The 18,474-nt window shown below is 39.4% G+C and overlaps 1 protein-coding gene across 1 annotated transcript; it reads right to left on the minus strand.

The window, feature by feature from the left end:
* Positions 1–3,518: 3,518 nt before the first annotated feature.
* On the minus strand, positions 3,519–14,773 carry MACIR (macrophage immunometabolism regulator). Its single transcript, XM_062513397.1, has 2 exons — positions 14,688–14,773; positions 3,519–4,792 (listed from the first exon to the last, which is right to left on the minus strand). The coding sequence occupies exon 2, from the start codon at positions 4,769–4,771 to the stop codon at positions 4,148–4,150; it is 624 nt and encodes a 207-aa protein (XP_062369381.1). The 5' UTR covers positions 4,772–4,792; positions 14,688–14,773; the 3' UTR covers positions 3,519–4,147.
* Between the last annotated feature and the right edge of the window lie 3,701 nt (positions 14,774–18,474).

Here is an 18,474-nt window from a genome sequence, read left to right on the forward strand (position 1 = left end):
CTGCAGGAGGGCTGGGGGTGATGGCAGCGCTGTCCCATGGGGGAGAGAGAGATGGAGAGAGCCCTCCGCTCACGGTGTGGGTCCTAGTGCTCAGCAGAGTGCTGGATGATGGCAGGTTAAGGCAAGAAGGCAGCAGTGCAGGGTCCGACAGCAGTGAGGATGGCTCCTGGCACTGGGATGGCGCGGATGGGACCACAGGCAGTGATCGTCCTTCTTGTCCAAACTCCGCGGGGGAAATGGGGAGAGCCAGAGCCTTCCGTCTGCTCTTCTGGATGTTTGGATATCGTGGGATTTCCCTCTTTCCTCCCCTCCCCCCTTTCCCCTGTCATTAGGGCCTAATCAACAGGTATCTTAGCATGACAATGGGGAAAATTCCACAGAGGGAAAAGGGAAAAATCCAACCCCCAACAACGATATTCTCTCTCCCCTTCTGCTTTTATCCATTTGCAGACTTTAGTTCACACCATGCTGCAACATTCCTGGCCTGAAATAGATATCTAAAGGCATCCCAGTACCTCATGCTGTTTTTTAAACATTTTCTGGCTTTCTAAAAAATCAGCTAATGTAAAGCACTACAGCAATTCATGGCTTGTTCCATTTTCTCATAGGGTTCAGGCTGTCAGTACGGCTCTCAATGTTCTTGCATATTTTAGTACTTCTGTCTCATCACAGAACTAATAGTTCAGGGGAAAGTCTAGCAAAATGGAATGCAACAATAGTCGTACCAGACATCTTAGTTGGTATTAACACCATAATACATATTGAAGCTTGCAACTTTCTTAAAGTTGCAGTTTCAGTTTTTTAAACTGAAATTAATAATAAAGCAACTAAGCAGACAAAAGTTTTGCTTTTTCATACAGCTTCTCAGTCTACAAAACTGCACAATCTACCTATTCACCCTGTGTAGGGCTGCTCATCATTATAAAACGCCACTGAAATTAAAGCACTGTGCAAGGTTCTCCTCCTCTTAAAAAGAGGCTCCCCCTCTTTTTACTCCTGGCTAATTCCTTGATAGGTGATACCAGCATAGGCAAGGTGAGAGAACTTGTCTCCTAAAACTGGATGGAATATGGTCATTTAATTTCCTTGCCTTCTCTTTGTTTTCCACACTTGCTAACTGATTCAGTTTCTGCCCCAAAAGTGATAGTCTTCTTTCCCCAGTTCTTCTAATGTGGCCTCTGTAGGTTTGCATCAGTGTAATTCTCTACCACCAAACTACTTAAAAGTAAGATAAGAAGGGTGTTAAGACAGACTGCATATTGAAATATTAGGGTAATGTTCCCTTGCTCCTTTCAAGTAGGAAAGGAAGCTTTCCACATCCTATAGACCTGAAGGTTGTTTGATCTTCCCTGAGTGCTTTTGTGATGAAATAAAGAGGAAAAAAAATTGCCCAGGCAAAATCACTGGGGAAAAAAAACCCATATAATCTGTCAGAAGGTGTTCAAGACTTGGTAAGTTGGCATTACATTCTAGCTAAAAAAATGTACAGTGAGACACAGGAAAAAAAAATCAGTAATTCAAACATTATTTTGTTCTTCTAAAGGTCTATCTGGCATGTGTTTGTTTCACTCTTACAGTGTACACTGTAATTGCCCATCATGGAAACTGATGTCCCAACTAAGCGATTGCAGCAAACCATTCATGCAAAAAGTCATCCTCAGAATCATCAATAAGTCTTCACTTGCCAGCTCCCACAACATGCAAAGATATGTGCATTTTACTGCTGGCTGCCAAGCTTGATGTTGTCTTTAAAACTATTAGCGTAGTAACAAATCTACATTTTTCAGTTTTAGTCTACATTCTTGCTAAAACAGATTAACAACTTATTTATACTTCTGCATGGTAGCTCCACTATAAAATTAGTCTTATTCTTATAGTTATTATAGTTTTTACTGTCTATATTATCAATAAGGATGATCTCTTCCAATTGTTTCCTTTTAGCACATAATGATTTAACGGTGAAACTTAATAACTGGCTTCAACCAGACCACATTATAGAATTTTCAAAAACTGATTATGTTCGAAAATTTGTTTCTGATTCTTTGGTACCATTGAAGCTTAGAAAAAAACATAAGCTATCTATAACAACTCCTTGCTTAGTCTGTATTACAGGTAGTGTAAATAGTATTTCCCATGTTATGAGGGCTGCAAGTGTGTGTGAGTTCAACAATCACCATGACTGTGTCTGAGCACACTGACAAACAAATCACCAAAGATAAAATACCAACACATTTTTTATGTCTGAACTCAGCTAAATAGCCATCAACCAGTCTCTGAGAGTAGCCATACAATTACAGCACTGGACACCAGAAACATGCACATAAGGTAAATGCACTGCCCTTTTCGTGAAATAAAGGAACAGAACTAAGCATTTATTTCACAGAAATCCAGGACCTCAGCTTTCAAGTTGTTTTCAAATGTTTCCTGGTCTAAAGTTGTATTTTTTAAAACATCCTCTTTTTCTCCTACAAAGCAAATTAATCCACAACAGCTGTTTACAATACCCTTTTTACTTTTCAGCCAGAAATACAATTTAATTTGGTATTTCAATTAACAATGGTGCTTATTCTATAAACAAATCCCCTATCTCTTTGGCATCTGAGCATATTCTGTTTTTCAAACTGAAGACTATATAGGAAGACTTTAACTTTCAAGACATTAAATTTACACCAGTATAGTTAACTTCGAAAAATATAATTTTTGTTTCCTAATAAACCTAAAAAATATAACCAAAGCACAAAATGCTCACTTAATAGGCTGCCTTCATTTAGGGAGTGACAGAATAGGAACTCATTTTCCAGAGCACATGCACTAACTAGTCCTTTCCAGTAATTCTGAGCGATAAACAAATAAACAAAAATATCCTAACTCCATCAGAAACAACTGATCAAATAACTTATGCTTAAAAGGAATATGAAATTATTTTTAATTTCTACAGAGGTCATCAGGCAAAATCAAGTTATGTACTGCTTCAGTAAAAGACTGCACCTAAAAAAAAAGACAGTATGAAAACAATTTCCATTTTTAAACTAAAGTTACCAAAATGTTTTAAACACATGTAGGAATACAGCTGTCAAAACTGCATTTGATATCATGTTTGGATAAAAACTTAAGTAACAAAATTAACCCAATGCATTATTCTGCTGAAAAATTCAACATCATCTCTTCAATGCTGACAAGAAATATTTCACTGCATTCTTGTCAAGAAAAGAAAATCTACCCTCCAAATCTCATGTTCAGTGCTTCAAGTAAATAGAATTTCCAAAGCTATGCTGAATTTGACACCCTCTGCTACTGTAGATGAAATGAAAATCACAAATTAAAATCAAAAACATTACCCACATACCAGCACAGACATCCCAGTTTCTGTCTCAAGACAATATAAAAACAGAATGTACTAAAAAACCCCCAGAAACCAAACAACCAAAACAACTTCACTTCCTGGAAGATTTGCTTTAAATAACTTAAATATTTATTCTGAACATGTTTTATAGAATAAAAAGGACAAAGCAATTACTTCCATGCAGTAACTAAAAAAATAATTTAAGAGGATTCAAGTAGCAAAGGCTTCTTTTACGAACAAATCTCACCCACATCACCAGTACAAGCACATTCTCAAGATGTATGAATTGGATTGTTTAAATAGCAAGTGATTCTTCCAGTCAAGTTCACTTTCCTGTCCACGTTGTAAGAAAAAACAATACATTTTACTACAGAAACAAAAAGTAAACCCAAAAAACCTCCTTGAGTACTTATCCAGCAGTTTCTAACATCAACCCAAAATTAGCAACAACCAAGCAGACATCATCAATTTGTCAGTGTTGAATTACTGTAAATAGTAGATGTAGTGGTACAGAAAAAAAAATTCCCGAAATCAAAAGGGTTTTTTTGTTAAAATGTGTCTGAAGAAATATGTACTTGTTGCAGTCAAATCTGCATCAGAAGCTGCTTGATCAGGAAAGATTTCTCTCTCCAAGTATTTGCAGAACACTGCACTGCCAAGACTGTACTCAAATAAATTACTTTCTGGTGACACTGAGCTGATAAAACCACCTACAATGTGGACAGTCACGTACATAGTAAAACAGTGGATTTTTGCAGAAAGAGCGAAAAGATCAGAAACCATTTCTAAATTTGAGACGATAGCTCATGTGCTATTCCTTGAAAATGTACGATCCCCTCTAAGAGTAAGGTGTTGGAGCTGGTATTGTAGCACTTCTGTGTCAGCAGGTTCCTTAATGCTCATTTTGTCTAAATTGAGGTAGTCCAGGGATTTTGAATGAGCCCTTTTACCTTTCAAAAGGCAGAGGGGCAGGGGACCATGAAGTGCCTTATAAGGCTCATATGGTAAAGCTTTATTGTATCTATCCCCTGAGCTGGGCATCCGTCTCCTCCTCCTCCCATTTACTGCTGGGATCTCATATGGCTGGTAGGACCTACTTCTAGTTTTGTACAAACGTGAAGAACGTGGCAGTCCTGAATCAAGATGTTTGGAGCCCAAGTTAGGGCCAGATTCTCCTTTGTTCTCTTCATTTCCCGTACACTTATGGGCTAATTTTAGCAGCTCCTCTCCAGTTGTGAAGCTAACCAGGTAGTTAGAATCCATGTGAAGGATCTGATATCCCGCAACTGTCCGCCGCAATGGTGAGCACGGGGTGCTGGAACAGCGTGGCTTGTCTGCTTCCATCCTGGCTGCAGAACTCACCTCTGCAAGAGGCACAGGCAGGGCAGACAGGGCAGTTCTGGACTCTCCATTCACATCAACTTCCATTTTAAACACAAAGCTTTGATCCTAAAAATAGAACAGAGCTTGGTCAGAAAATGCAACACAAGGTGCTGAGAGAAGACCACAGAAATGGAATTTTGTATCACCCACAAGTTATAACCAGCACTTCCCTATTCAGCCTGGTCTTAGCTGTGCAGTGTCACATAACACAACTATCACCAATATTTGTCTTTCAAAATTATCTTGGGTGGGTTTTTCAAAGAAAGATACCATAAAGATACTGATAATTCTGAATAGCTAAAAATATACTTGAAAAAATGGAGCATCTCTCTGGATCATTTTTTCCATTTGATTCCTTGTAGTCCCTCATCTCTTGAAGCATCTACATCCACTAGCAGATCCATAGCACCTTCCTCCATCTTTACTGTTATTTGTCTACTGACAATATTCTTACTAAACAAAGCTTTTAAAAAACTTGCCTAAAAGGTACTACCTCATTCAGATCTGACCATGGACCAGACCTGATCTGAGTGTATTGCAATGCTTCCATCGTCCAGATGTGCAGCTTGCTTTAAATTCAAAGAATGGCATCCTAGCTGTCCCACACCTGTCTGATTAGGTCATCAGCAATCCTCACCCACTTCCCCAGAAAATACACCTATCATCTTATTCACAATTAATCAAACACACACTCTTATTCTAATAGGATTCCAATGTATTTCTAACAGAGTATACTGTGTTTAATGAATATAGCATTAGATTCGTATAAGCACCTTAAGAATGAGCAATATTTATTTGGTTTTTTTCTTACTTGTCTTGGAAACAGACTACCCTTCCCTCACTATTCCAAACACATTATTTGGTGCCTTTAAAGTGCCCACTGCAAGCTATTATCACCTCTAACATGGAAAGATATGGTCACCATCACAGCAAGTATCCAGCAGTAGATGCCACAACACTGGAAAGCCTTTTTTTCATTTCTATTTTCAGTGTTACCTGAACTGTTTCAGTGACACAGCTACTTCACAAAACAGAAATGTCACATTTGTTTCCAACCCATGCTTTCTTCATTGTCAGACTCACCTTTGCTATAAACTGTAGCTAGTGACTCTGTAGTCAACATACTTCACCAAAAAATTCAGCATAACTATGTCACGTTTAAAGACTTAAAGGAAGGGAAGTTAGCATCTAAGTGTTAAACAGAAACAATTCTGAAATTCATTATAAGTGACCATACACTACATGCAAAAGCTCAGTAATACTTCACAAATAAGACTAACTTAAAACACACTACCAAGAGTTTCAAACTTCTGAAGCTACTACTTGCTGCCATTTTGAGTCTTAGAACATCACAGGCCAAATAGCAATGACTTAACAAATAAGGAAATACTTTATTCCATCTTTTGCACTTAGACACTCCCCAAAATCCCATCAAGACCAATCTCCATTAATTTGTTTTCTTATAAGAGAGAGAGCTGTGTGCAAGTATCACAAAAGAAGTTACTAGCCTTATGCAAAATGTAAGATTATCTTGTTTCTGTTAAGGGACTGGAAAGGAGCAGTTCAAATAATGTTCTGTCAAGAGACTGGGAATCTGTTTGAGACATCTTCGGGGCTTGGAATGTGTGGTAGGGGGTGGGTCAGGCCTTGCTCTGGTGAGGTGATGCCCTGCCCCAGCCCCAGAATGTCTGTCAGTCATGGCACAATGGAGGCAGCCCCCCAGTGTTGCCTAACCCCGCCCCTAAATGGCTGAGCAACCTGAAGTCCCACCTGGAGGGAAGGACCTTTAAGAAGGCTGACCATGAGGCAAACATGTTGTTCTTTAACCCTCCCTTCATCTTGGAGCTTTACATGACTGGAACCTTGGAGTTGGTAGCTATATCTGTTTTTCTGCATCCTTCCTGTCTTTCTCCCTTTCTTCTTCTATCTTTCCTTTCACAGAAGATAGCATCAAATGGGTTTAAAGGTTTTCTATGTTCAGTGGACTACATCTGTGCTGTGGTATTTCATGTTGTACTAAATAATTTGACAAAGTTCCTCATCTTCTACAGTTCACTGGTAAACTTTTGTGTGATTTTTTACCTCGTGAGGATACCTGGTTGGCATTTTTCCTTTGTGTCTACCCATGCCAAAAGATTCTTGCTTTAACCCTGGATTCAAGTGACTGGGGTGTGATGTTCCTACCTCTCCTTCCCGGCTTAGTCCCCAGTCAAACCCGCTGCTCCCTATGCTAATAAACTAGTAGTAAACAAAATGCCCACAGTTCTCCAAAAGAGGATTTTATTTGCCATTAACAGACTTATTATGGATAGACTATTTCTAATGTTCCTTATGGCCTCGTATTCTCACAGTCACAGTGTACTTAGGATTCTTCATTACCAGTTTTGTGTACCATAACTTTTGCAGATAATACTTCAGTGCATTTTTAAGCATTTTGGTGTTCGACTAGATGGTCCGAGTTTGGACTAAATGATCTCCAGAAATCCCTTCCAACCCTAACAATTCTGTGAATCAAACAATACAGGTAAAACAGTTAAATAAAGAATTTAAATACTGAAGCAAAGTAGAGACCAAAGGTTTTCACTGCAGAAAGTCCACACAACTCAATAATGCCTCCCATTATATTTAACTGAATTCAATACATATTTATGGAGTCAATTACCAATTTTAGAATAGCAGCAGCAGTTGTTTCCTATTTTAACACCATATCAAGCAGTGAAACAGTAAATTTGATCAAGCTTCAGCTACTGAGACAAAGATATTAATGACAATTTCTTAAGTTGAAATTATGTACTACCGGGAACCATGGTTGCTGAAGGCACAGCACACAGAAATTCTGTATTACAACTTGCAGCTACCCTGTGAATTTAGGCAAGAAACCTAAGTATCTGCTCATGTTCTTAATCCCCAAGTTTTACCCTACAATTTGGAAATCTCTCCTGGGACCTTCCAAAAAGACTCAATTTGTTCTGTTAAAAGAAACTGAAATGATGCTACAAAATGTATAAATAAAATGGATGTACTGCAAGGTTGGAAATTAATCATATTACCTAGTCATATATAAACAGCAAAACAAGCAAAATAAAAAATAAATTTAAAAAAAGCCACAAAAAAAAGTCGAACAAGTCCAGAACAAACAAATCACTTGCCACAGCAGTGTGTGACCTAAAGAGGAGGAAAGAGGAAGAGATATCTTCATGCACTTTTGGAGTTTAAAATCTGAAAGTAACACAAAGGCTCTTCTCAGAACACAACTTTTAAAATTGATTTACTTTTGTCTGAAACATGGGCGTATTCTCTGGTAACCAATCAACTTGGAAAGGTAAAAATGCAGAAGGGAAGATGTCAGCAGTTCACCACACAGTAATTACCCTCACTGTAAACCAGTACAAAGGAAAATCAGAGCAGAAAGTCTTCAAGCCAGCAAGATCCGGTTTAGGTTCTGAAACTACAGACTCCCATTCTGTGCTGCAGTGTGAAGAACAGTATTAAAACCAAGAATCTTTCAGACATTTGAAAGCAACAGCAGCATCAGAAACTGATGCCACAAACATCAAAAACTGAAGGAAAACAGCACTGCTAGCTGGTGACATGAATGACTGGACAGCTCCATAAGCAAAGGACCAAAAGTTAGCATGCATGCATTCACCTCTTCTTTCCCAAGAATGCCAGTTATTCAAGCTGTCATATGGCTTCAAAATTATTTGTATCCTTCTCTGAGAAAAAAACCAGAAAATCCATAAAGACATGATTAAAAAGACTCATATGAAAGAAAATAGAAAATAATTTGAGATTTGCAGTGAGTGTAGGTACCATCATTTATAAATGGATATTAAAAACTTTTTTTAGTATTTTTAGGACATCTCTATGGTTATAAAGCATTTGATAACTTCTGTTCATTGCTGTTTACAAGTATAAGCTCATCAGTAATGCCCAGCATCAGTTATAACACTGGAAAAAACAATGCTTCCATTTAAAAAGATTACTTCTTCAGATCACAGCTGGCTTGTCTTCTTGCCTCTCAAACAGAATGACAAAGTGATGCCAATTCAGGGCAACTTATAGTGAAAGACTGTTATTGAATCTAAGCAAGGAGACTAATGCAAAGTAGCTGAAAATAGCAGTTATCAAAAGAATTCATCTGATCAGTACCTACTTGAAAGGCCTTCAGAATAGAATTCAATGAGATTTTACAAGATTTTATCAATTTTATTTGTATATTTAAACCAGGTTCTGCATATAAAGTAACCAGACTCAATCCAGATAAATACTGAAAAAATTGTCTAAAACACAGAGCAGAGAAATTAAGATAAATGCTAGATTAACTATTAAAAACCACTCTATGATTTCACATAATCCATTAATACCCTTGAGAGAGTTCTTTCAGTGCAAAACCATCAAAATTTCCACATTTTGCAAATAAAAAAGCTTTCTTGACTCACGAAGTTGTATCAAAACTTACAAAAAGTTTTATCAAAAGTCAGATACCATTCATATCCTTCTCCTGTCACAGGAGAAATGAATAAAAGACATGCAGGACACACTAGGGCCAGATATTACAAGATATGCACTGCAAATAATTTATTGTTGAAGCGACTTCTTGCAGTACACCTTACTGGACTCCGTCTTTTGGCTTTTCCCCCCAACAAAGTGTTAATTCTTCTGTTACATGTATTATTTCCTGTCTTTCTGCAAAAAGAAACATGACTTGCTAAATACAAACTTTGATTACTCAGTACTTAAAGATGAAGAGGGGTTTTCCTTGATACTCTTATGTCAAAATGTTGCAACACTTAATAAGATTTTCAGTTCCTGTTTTTTTCACCTCTTTCCCATGGTCTATTAAAAGTTTTTTAATTGACCATATATGTTCTGTTCTAAGGTGGAAAGTGTTTGTCCCATCTTGGACCCAGAAAAACTGGGGGATTCAGGCAGCAGAACTCACCTGGCTAAAGGGAGGAGTGACAGGGTCTCTCCTCTTCCCTCCACTCACCTGCTTTTCCCGCAGGGGTTCTGAGATGACTGGCTCTGAAGATCGCTCCATGTATCAGGTCCAACTATTTCCACTGCAGAGAGCTCATATTTGGGTTTCCTATAACCCAGCTAAACCAAAAACACTGCAGGTCCCTCTCAATATAAGAAATCCCTTTTCATCAGATGTGTTGCATCTATGGGGGGTTTTCCCCTTGTGACAACCTCACTGGCTTAACTGGGTTATAGTGTGGCTAATAAAACACACAGGAGAGGTACAGTGGTGTGCCAGAGATACCCTTTAATCCACGTGAGAATGCAGCATCCAAAAGCAATGTTGTTCAAGATCAGGCAGCAGCCAGAGATGTAGGGGAGGGGTTGGGTTCACAATACATAGGGATATCCCTGAGGGCAAAGGTCCAACTCTGAACACAGGACAGGGACCTGACCTTATATGTCACGGTCTCTCACAAACACAGAATCAGGGCTAGGAAAAAGATTTACTTTGGAATGAGCTAATAAGCAGTGTTCAGCCTCCCAGGGTCTCAGGTTTATGTCTTCTATCTTGGTTGAATTCCCACACACTTATGCTTTGTAGAAAATCCACATAATTTTGGAACCACTGTAAGTTACTCTTAACAAAATAACTGCTTCTCTGTAATTTGGCATTTCTGTTGCTATTTATCTCCTCAGCTAGAATCTGAACTGATTTGACAACACACCTTTTTCTTTTTCTTTTAGATAAGCATTACACTTCTGCCCATTCAGTAAATGTTTTCTTCTTAAGAACCTATTCTTCCTCTTAGATGCCAAGCCTGTAAGCAATATAATTACTTCAGAACCACTAAGATATGTCACACCGATAAAATTACAGTAATTGCAACCAGAAAAGCAGGATGGAGATGGCAGTGTTGACATCAACTGTAAGAGTCAAACATACTGAATAGAGATATCAAGCCAGTTTTGATACTTTCCCTTCTCTGTGCCACCATTACTTGATATATACAATGCACTTAAAAGACAAAATGTTTTGTCTGTTAAACATCAGGAGTAAGTGAAATCGCCTAGCACATGTGAAGTCAGGACACCTTTAATTATTTCAATTGCCTCTTTGTGAGGAGTGAAAAATAAGGTCTACATCATTCCCCTGGCAGGCTGAAGGAAAAAAAAATGTTTGCTGTTCCTTACAAGAAATTCTATACTCCTCTAAGCTAAAGAGAATAGGGGCAATAGGAAACTGTTGCACCACATAAGAAAACATTCAGATCGCCTAGCAACTAAGAGTAACACAGATCTATTTCCTCAAAATTACATGCAAGAAAATTAAATTATATGTAACACATAGCCCATAATCCTACAGGCCTTAAGAAAACATGAATTGATATTACTGAATTAATAAATCCAGTGCAGTAACTTCAGAATGTAATGTAAAACAGCTTACAAAGTAACTAGTAAAGTGTGTGCCTGTATTAGGGGGGGAAGAGGGGAGAGTTCAGGTCAACAGGTAAAATATTAAGCCATTCAGCTACCCAATATACCAGGCAATAAATACCACATGGCTTACCAGAAAAAACTAGAAATTACAAAATGTTCTTTTTGAAAAGATGAATACATCAAATTCTACCAATATCTACTTAGTTCAAGTAGCAGTAACCAGTTTTTTAATTCTTATCATTTACACAGTTTTAAACAGAAAACTACTATGATCCAGAAAACTACCTTTTAAAATGGAAGATGGTCATTAGTGTACTACTGAGAAACTACAAGCAACACAAGTGACTAGCTCAGACCAGACCCACATGACAGAGCAAAGAGACAGATGGAATGTCAAGAGTCTGACCAGATTAATGAATTTTGTATGAGCAGACTTAGCAAGCAGCAGAAGTGAAAGAAAATGGTGGGAAAGCAGGCAATTTAACATTTCTCTGCCAAGCAATACTAGACAGAACTTTTTAACAGACAATAACTTCTCTGAAATATTTAGTCTTGACATGGACAATGCAACTTCTTTGCTGGATTGAATCACAAACACTTCTCCTTCACTTGGTCAGTAAAACTATGCTCCTGGCCAGCATAAAGGTTGTTGTTTACTATGCTGACTCATCAAAAAATGAAATGGTGAGATACATGCAAAGAAGCTGATGCATATTGTAACACAAATAAGTTTTGTTCTTTATTGGATTAGTAAGTAAAATAATGTTTCCCTTCTTGTTTAATTTTTACTTCTCTGTATTTGTGATCTTCCATCTTTTCATCAACTAAAATCTAAGTTTCATTTTCAAAGTTCTTCTTATTTTCAGGTTAGCCTACTTTGGAAGACACCAAACAACCTAGCTTATCAACCAAAAACTAAACTGCCTTTTAAAAATGAGAGACGAAAACAAACAAACAAAAGGAGAGTGTTTAAAGTATTTCAGTTTTCACCAAATGTATATGGATTTATTTTCTTTAAAAACCAAGGTTCTAACGGGACTATGGGTCTCAACTGTTTTTGCATTAGAAAAGAAATTCAGGTTGGGTAGTATTCTATACGTCCAAGTCAGTGCAGCTCTGGCGACATTATTTTGAAATTATCAGCCTAAACCATGCAATATTCAGCCTCTGACTAGGTACAGCTATTCAAAGAAAGAAACTTTAAAAATTGACCTATTCACAGATATTATGAAAAATATATTTAATCAATGCAACTTAGTTTTTTTTCAGGTTTTCTAATGGAAGCACTTTAAGTAACTAGTTCTTTGTCCTAACTTGCTACAATCTGCAGCAGATATTTAGATATTTGCCTTGAGAGGCTATCGAGAACAGAGGCTAGACAGTATTAAAGGAATAAAGTAGGAATTTATTAAAGGCCTTCAAAGGATACACCTTGGGCAGTACAAGAGTCTGGCTGTGGCTACACCCAAGATGGACAACTGGTCACAAGTTTCCACACTCTTATAAATTGAGGTCCATTTACATATTGGGGTTAATTGTCCAATTACAGCTTCAAAGTTATGAAGTCCCATCCTCCCAGACTGCTCTCAATTTTCTGTTGTTTATACTTTCTGGGCCTGAAGCTGCAATGATGTCCTGGGTTCTCAGGCTGAAAAGGATAGTCTTATCTAACTAAACCATGAAGAGAACTTACTAACACTTTATATAAAGTTTAGAGTTATATACTAATCCAGTACAGAATCTGGAAAATATGAAAGCTAAAACTTAAGGCATCAGTTTCATATTCACTTATACCATCCACATTGATAAAAGTCATTTTCTCAAGCTCACTAATGTCCATAAAATCTTTAAAGTTTTGCTGTTTGCCTGCTTCTCAAATTCTCCTTCCCTTACTTACATGCTGCTTAAAAATAAGTGTTATGCATGTATGGTGTAACGATTAATAAAAGGCCGACAGTACATGCAGTTACAGTAAATTTCTATCAAACTTACAACTCGTGTGAACAGAAATCTTCCTCCCGGAACACTCAGTTCTGACTCATCTATGACTTCACCATACCATACAATATTTGCATACGATTACAAATGCCCAGTGGCCAAGCCAGCAGCATAAGGCTGATCAAAGAAGAGACCATACAGAAAGCCACACTATAATGTCAGTACCCTTGAGCAAGAGCTTAATTTCAGTGATTGCACTGCCACTGCCTCATTTCCCTCTGCTTCAAAGCCAGTGTGAGAACAACACTCCTCTATCTTCATTATCCTAACAAATGCTCTTCCTCAAGGGGAAAAAAACCAAACCAGCAACTGAAGCAAGCACACCCAGCATTGCCAGAATATGGTTCAAAATAGGTTTCAACAGCAAGAGGTAGTGGGAGGAGCAGTTTTCTGACATTGACTCATTTCTGCATGCAGCTATGCAAGCACACATGTATGACGTCCTGGCTTACTCCAGAGAAAACAGTAACAAAGAAATGTTCATAAGAAATATTTGTTAGCATTCATATTTTCCATTTTATTTGTATTGCTAGGCAAAATCCCTATATAAAACAGCATGTAAGTACTGTATACTGAGAATTAAGATCTGAGATTGTTTTCCTACATTCTGCACTCAAAACAGCACCGCAGCTGCTCAAAGACACTCTTCCAGTAAATGTGCAGAGACAGAACTGGAAAAACATGCCTGCTAATGAACCTAAGCAGCTTAGCAAGTTTCATACTCTAAAGAAACTTTAATTCACTTCAGAGTGCACACGAGGAGTCAGTGAGCTCCACAGGCCATAGAGCAAATATTAAGACAAAACTCTGAATCTATGTCTACTCTTCACTAAGCAAAATTTACTACAAAGAAATATAAAGTTACCCACAGAAGGCTGTACACTAGTACATGCTGTTACTGTCAGAATCAACAGTATGGCCATATTCAAGTTTATCACTTGCCTGAGAGTATGAGGTAGCCAGAAGCTTTACACTAAAACTGAGGAAACAGTTATGCATACTAAATACATATATACAGTAATACTAGATACAGCTGCACACAGGTTAAGTTCAGGGCTTTTCCACCGCTTACACTGTCACCCATCGGGCGGCACGGAGACGCACAGGAGCAGCCTCAGAGCAGGCTGCAGGCCCCGCGCGGCAACTCCCTGGCTTCCCTGCCCCCAGATGGATGGCCACCAGCACCCCGCTGTCCAGCCCAGGCAGCTCCTGCCCCGCTCCGTCCGACCGGCTCAGCCCTGGCGCACCGGGGGCAGCAGGCCGGGCTCCGGAGCCTGCTCCCGTAGGAGAGCAGGGCCGCGCTCGCTCCATGCGTCCTGCTGCTCCCCGGGCACGGCCCGCCCGGCCCCGCAGGCCGCGGGCCCCGCCGCCCGCAGCGGGCACAGGAGCTGCCGCCCGCGGGAGACCCGGTCCGCACCGTGCGGCTCCCCGGGCCTCGTCCACCGCCCAAAGCGCACGGCTGCCGCCTTACGGTCCCTCCCTGGGATCACCCAGCTCCGGGAGCCGAGGGCAGGATGAGAGGCCGTGGGGCCGAGGCTCAGTCGCTGCCCGTTCCTACCTGCGGCCCAGCGCGGTGGGGTCCGCGCGGCAGCGGCTGCAGGGGCGGCGTGGGGGCGCTCCGCTTCCCCGCGTCCGCCCGGCGCTGGGCTGAGGGCGGAGCGCGGCGGCGGCTCCGTGCGGTGCATCCCGGCTGTCCCGAGCTCCGCCTCCCTCCCCGGCCTCAGCCTCGGTGCCTTCCTCCTGTCCTGAGCAAGGTTTAATAAGCCTCAGTCCGCCGTGCTATTTTCCGTCGTATAGAGCTGTAAGAATAAATCAAGTAACCATCTCTTGATGACTTTCTCATCACGGGAATACAGCCCGCTTCTGTAGTATTTCCACGCAGCTTGCAAAGTTTTAACGCTAACTAGATAACAAACATTTAGTAATGGTTTTTGCCAACAACCAATCAGATAATTTCCCCGTTGCATTTTGCTGCGTAAGCAAAGATGCTATTAATTTCAGCAAACCTTACAAGCAATTGCTTAACGTGGCTTTGGCAAGTAAAACAAAAAGGAAGAGGAAGAGAAAGTGTGATGTCACAGTCCTGTGTTTCCCCTTTAGTAATAGCTCTTAAACCTCTGGGGCTAGATTTAAGTTAGATTTTGTTTCTGAAACTGAGTCTTTAAAGACTCATTCTTAAACACACAGCTGAAGCTTATTGCTCTGATTTGGAAGGCTGTGTACATGACCCCCATAAAAAGGGCCATGTTCTGTTCTCTCTCTAGTCCCAGTGGTCCTGCCGAGAAAGATACAGGTGCTTCGGTCTTGAATTGCACTGAAGGATATAGATATTCCATATGGACCCAGACTAACCACTGTGCACCCAGATGCTCCTGGAATTTGTGTTTCTTGGAAATTCTTAGCTAGAACAAACAACAGAGAAATTAAACCCAAGGATTTTATAAGGAATTTTAATTAAAGACTCTGCAAGTCCTCAAGAGTCATAGGGTTTGCAAGATCATAAAAGTCTCTAAGAAATTAGTAAATTTAGAACAGAACATGTGAAATGTTTCTGGTCAAGCAGCAGAAAAGGAACCTAGAGTATAATTCAGGGGCATTATGATGCCCCATCCATGTTCCTTACAGTACACAGACTCCTTTGGCTCCTGTTGACACCTGCAATACGGGCCTGAATGGGAAATCCCATCTTCCTACATTGTCCTGAGGTACCAATGAGGTAAGTTCTTGCAAGTTAGTATATCACAGCTTTCTCCCACCAAACTTCTTCCCAACAACTTCCTGGTCTTGCTGTCAGCTGAGTTTTCAGTCAGACTCTGACAAGGAGTTCCAAGGAGGAGAGGGCAGGCAGCAGTAGTGATTGACTTTAGGAGACAACAGGTGCTTGGGGGTGATTTTAATGTGTTCTAACTACTTAACTGTTTAAAAGAAAACATATTTTACAGATTAGCACTCCTGTCCCATCATCTATTCCACTCCTCTCCTGATATTTTAGTATTTAATTAGCTGTAAAGTTTATTGATGTTTATCACACTGACAGAATTAACGTGGTGCAAAACTTTTAAATTCCTAGGCACCAAAAGAAAGGCAAATCCTGAAGACTTCTCCTAAATCTAGTAGTCCAATCCAAAACCAAATATTTGAAAATTAACCTAGTTTCCAAAATCCCCATAATTTTCAAATTTTTTCATTTTCAATGCAATCATGTTATTAAGATTTTCCCAATATATACTACTGTATTTCATTGCTTTTTTTGCAATATTTGTCAAGGCATCCAAGACTTTACATGGAAAATTAAGATATTTTAGAAAACTTCTGCTTTGTTTTCCAACATAAGATCTGATAAACACTTTTTAGTCCTACTGCAACACAGAGAGAAAGAGACCATCACAAGCCATTCTCTCTGCATTATCCTGGCAAGAACATGAAATAGCAACTTCTTAGAGTGTCTGTACTCATCAGTAGCTTACCACATTAATGACAGTCAATTAGACATGACAATTTGTGAGTAAATACAATATTAAAGGTTGTCCTGGTTTGAAGGACAGGTGTTTGCCAAGGAAAGCAGAAGCTTCCCCTTGCACTGAAAGAAAATGTGATTCTTCCGATTATTATAATTTTGGAATTAAGAGAGCTCTCAGGCAAAGATATGGGGGTAGGAATAACAGTTCTTTACTAGTATATCTAACACGACAAACAAGAACAACAACAGCTATGAAATTACCCACAAACAGAACAGTAACTCAGTCCCAGTGTTTTTGGCTGCAGGCACCTTTTCCCTGAGCTGCAGTTCCCGGTGCTGGGGGCGGGCAGGTCCCGCAGAGCCGCAGGAGGGCTGGGGGTGGTGGCAGCACTGTCCCAGGGGGAGAGAGAGATGGAGAGAGCTCTCCGCTCACGGTGTGGGTCCCAGTGGTCAGCAGAGTGCTGGATGGTGGTAGTTCACAGCGAGAAGACAGCAGGGCAGGGTCTGATGGTGGTTTCCTGACGCTGGGATGGCAGGGATGGGATCGTCCTTCTCGTCCAAACTCCGTGGGGTGATAACGGCCGAGACCCAGCCTTCCGCTTCCTCTTCTGGCTGTTTGAATCTCGCGGGGCTTGCTTCTTCCCTCCCGTCTCCTCCCCCTTGTCACCAGGGCCCAGTCAACAGGTATCTTAGCATGACAATGGGGAAAATTCCACAGAGGGGAAAAAAAAGAAAGAACTAACCCTCAACAAAGGTAAAATACAAAGAAAATGGCTCAATTACTATTATTCTCTTCAAGCCCTTCTTGATTTATTATCCCTAGAGTGCTTTTATCAAAAGGTTTATTTTTATTGCTATTCCTGTATTCCATATTTGTGCATTGGAAACTGTTTTGAACATTAGTGAAGTTAATAAATTCAACAGCTGAAATCTGAGCAATATATAGAGTATTTACTAATTATGTTACTTTGGCTCTCTGTACATGGATTTAATTCCAAAGCCTAACAAGACAAACATTTTTATTAAACAATCACTTTCCTTTCCCTTTTGAAAGACTGTAACCATTATTTTGAAAATCTGATTTTTACAGGAAAGCCAGAACCATTCCTAAGATAAAAAACAAGGTGCTAATTTGAGAGGGGGAAGGGAAATGAAAAGCAGCCGTGAGCAGGGTATGGCTTATTTGGCAGAATAATGTTATACTGGGGGGTGGGGAGAGGGAAGGAATAGTTTTGTTTTAAAAGACAAAGAAAGAAATATCATGTATTGCCATATAACTTGCAAATTTTATGATCCAAATTCAAAATTAGTGATTTCTTAAAGGCCTTTTTGGCTAAGTTAAAAATTTAGCAGACCAGTGAAAATTTACTTAGAACCTAAACAAAATTTCTTAAGCATTTATTAAATTTATTTATTAATGATTTATTAAAATACTATCTTATTTTTTATATAACAATTTTTAAAAATAGTTCAGTAAGTTTGAAAAGCATCCTTTGATATATTTATTGGACCAAACTGATTTTTTGCCAAATTAAGCTGATTTTAGCTGGACTAACAGTTATTTAAGCAAGGTGAATTTTGTCTGATGGACACAAGCACAGGAAAGAATATGGAAAAAGTGGTGGGTTTAGATTTTTTGCATATTGCAGATCTTCAGGTAGTACCAGCCCTGATTCAGAACATCTGGAAGCAATAAACAGAACTATTTAGCTTGAAAACTGTCCTACACCATGAGATCTAAAAATTACTGGGAAAGGGAAGTGAAGTTTTGGACCAGTCATTAACAAAATCTGCACTTGTGTGCACATGTATAGGAAGAGGCAACAGAAAATACTTGCCAGTGTTGCTGTAGGTCTTTTAATTGAAAGTAAGTTTATAATAATCA

The sequence above is a fragment of the Cinclus cinclus genome, chromosome Z (genome assembly GCF_963662255.1).
Source record: "Cinclus cinclus chromosome Z, bCinCin1.1, whole genome shotgun sequence".
NCBI classification, from domain to species: Eukaryota; Metazoa; Chordata; class Aves; order Passeriformes; family Cinclidae; genus Cinclus; species Cinclus cinclus.

What these genes read in the sequence shown, in the direction of transcription:
- MACIR (XM_062513397.1), bottom strand. Translation starts at nt 4,771, where the DNA reads ATGGAAGTTGATGTGAATGGAGAGTCCAGAACTGCCCTGTCTGCCCTG.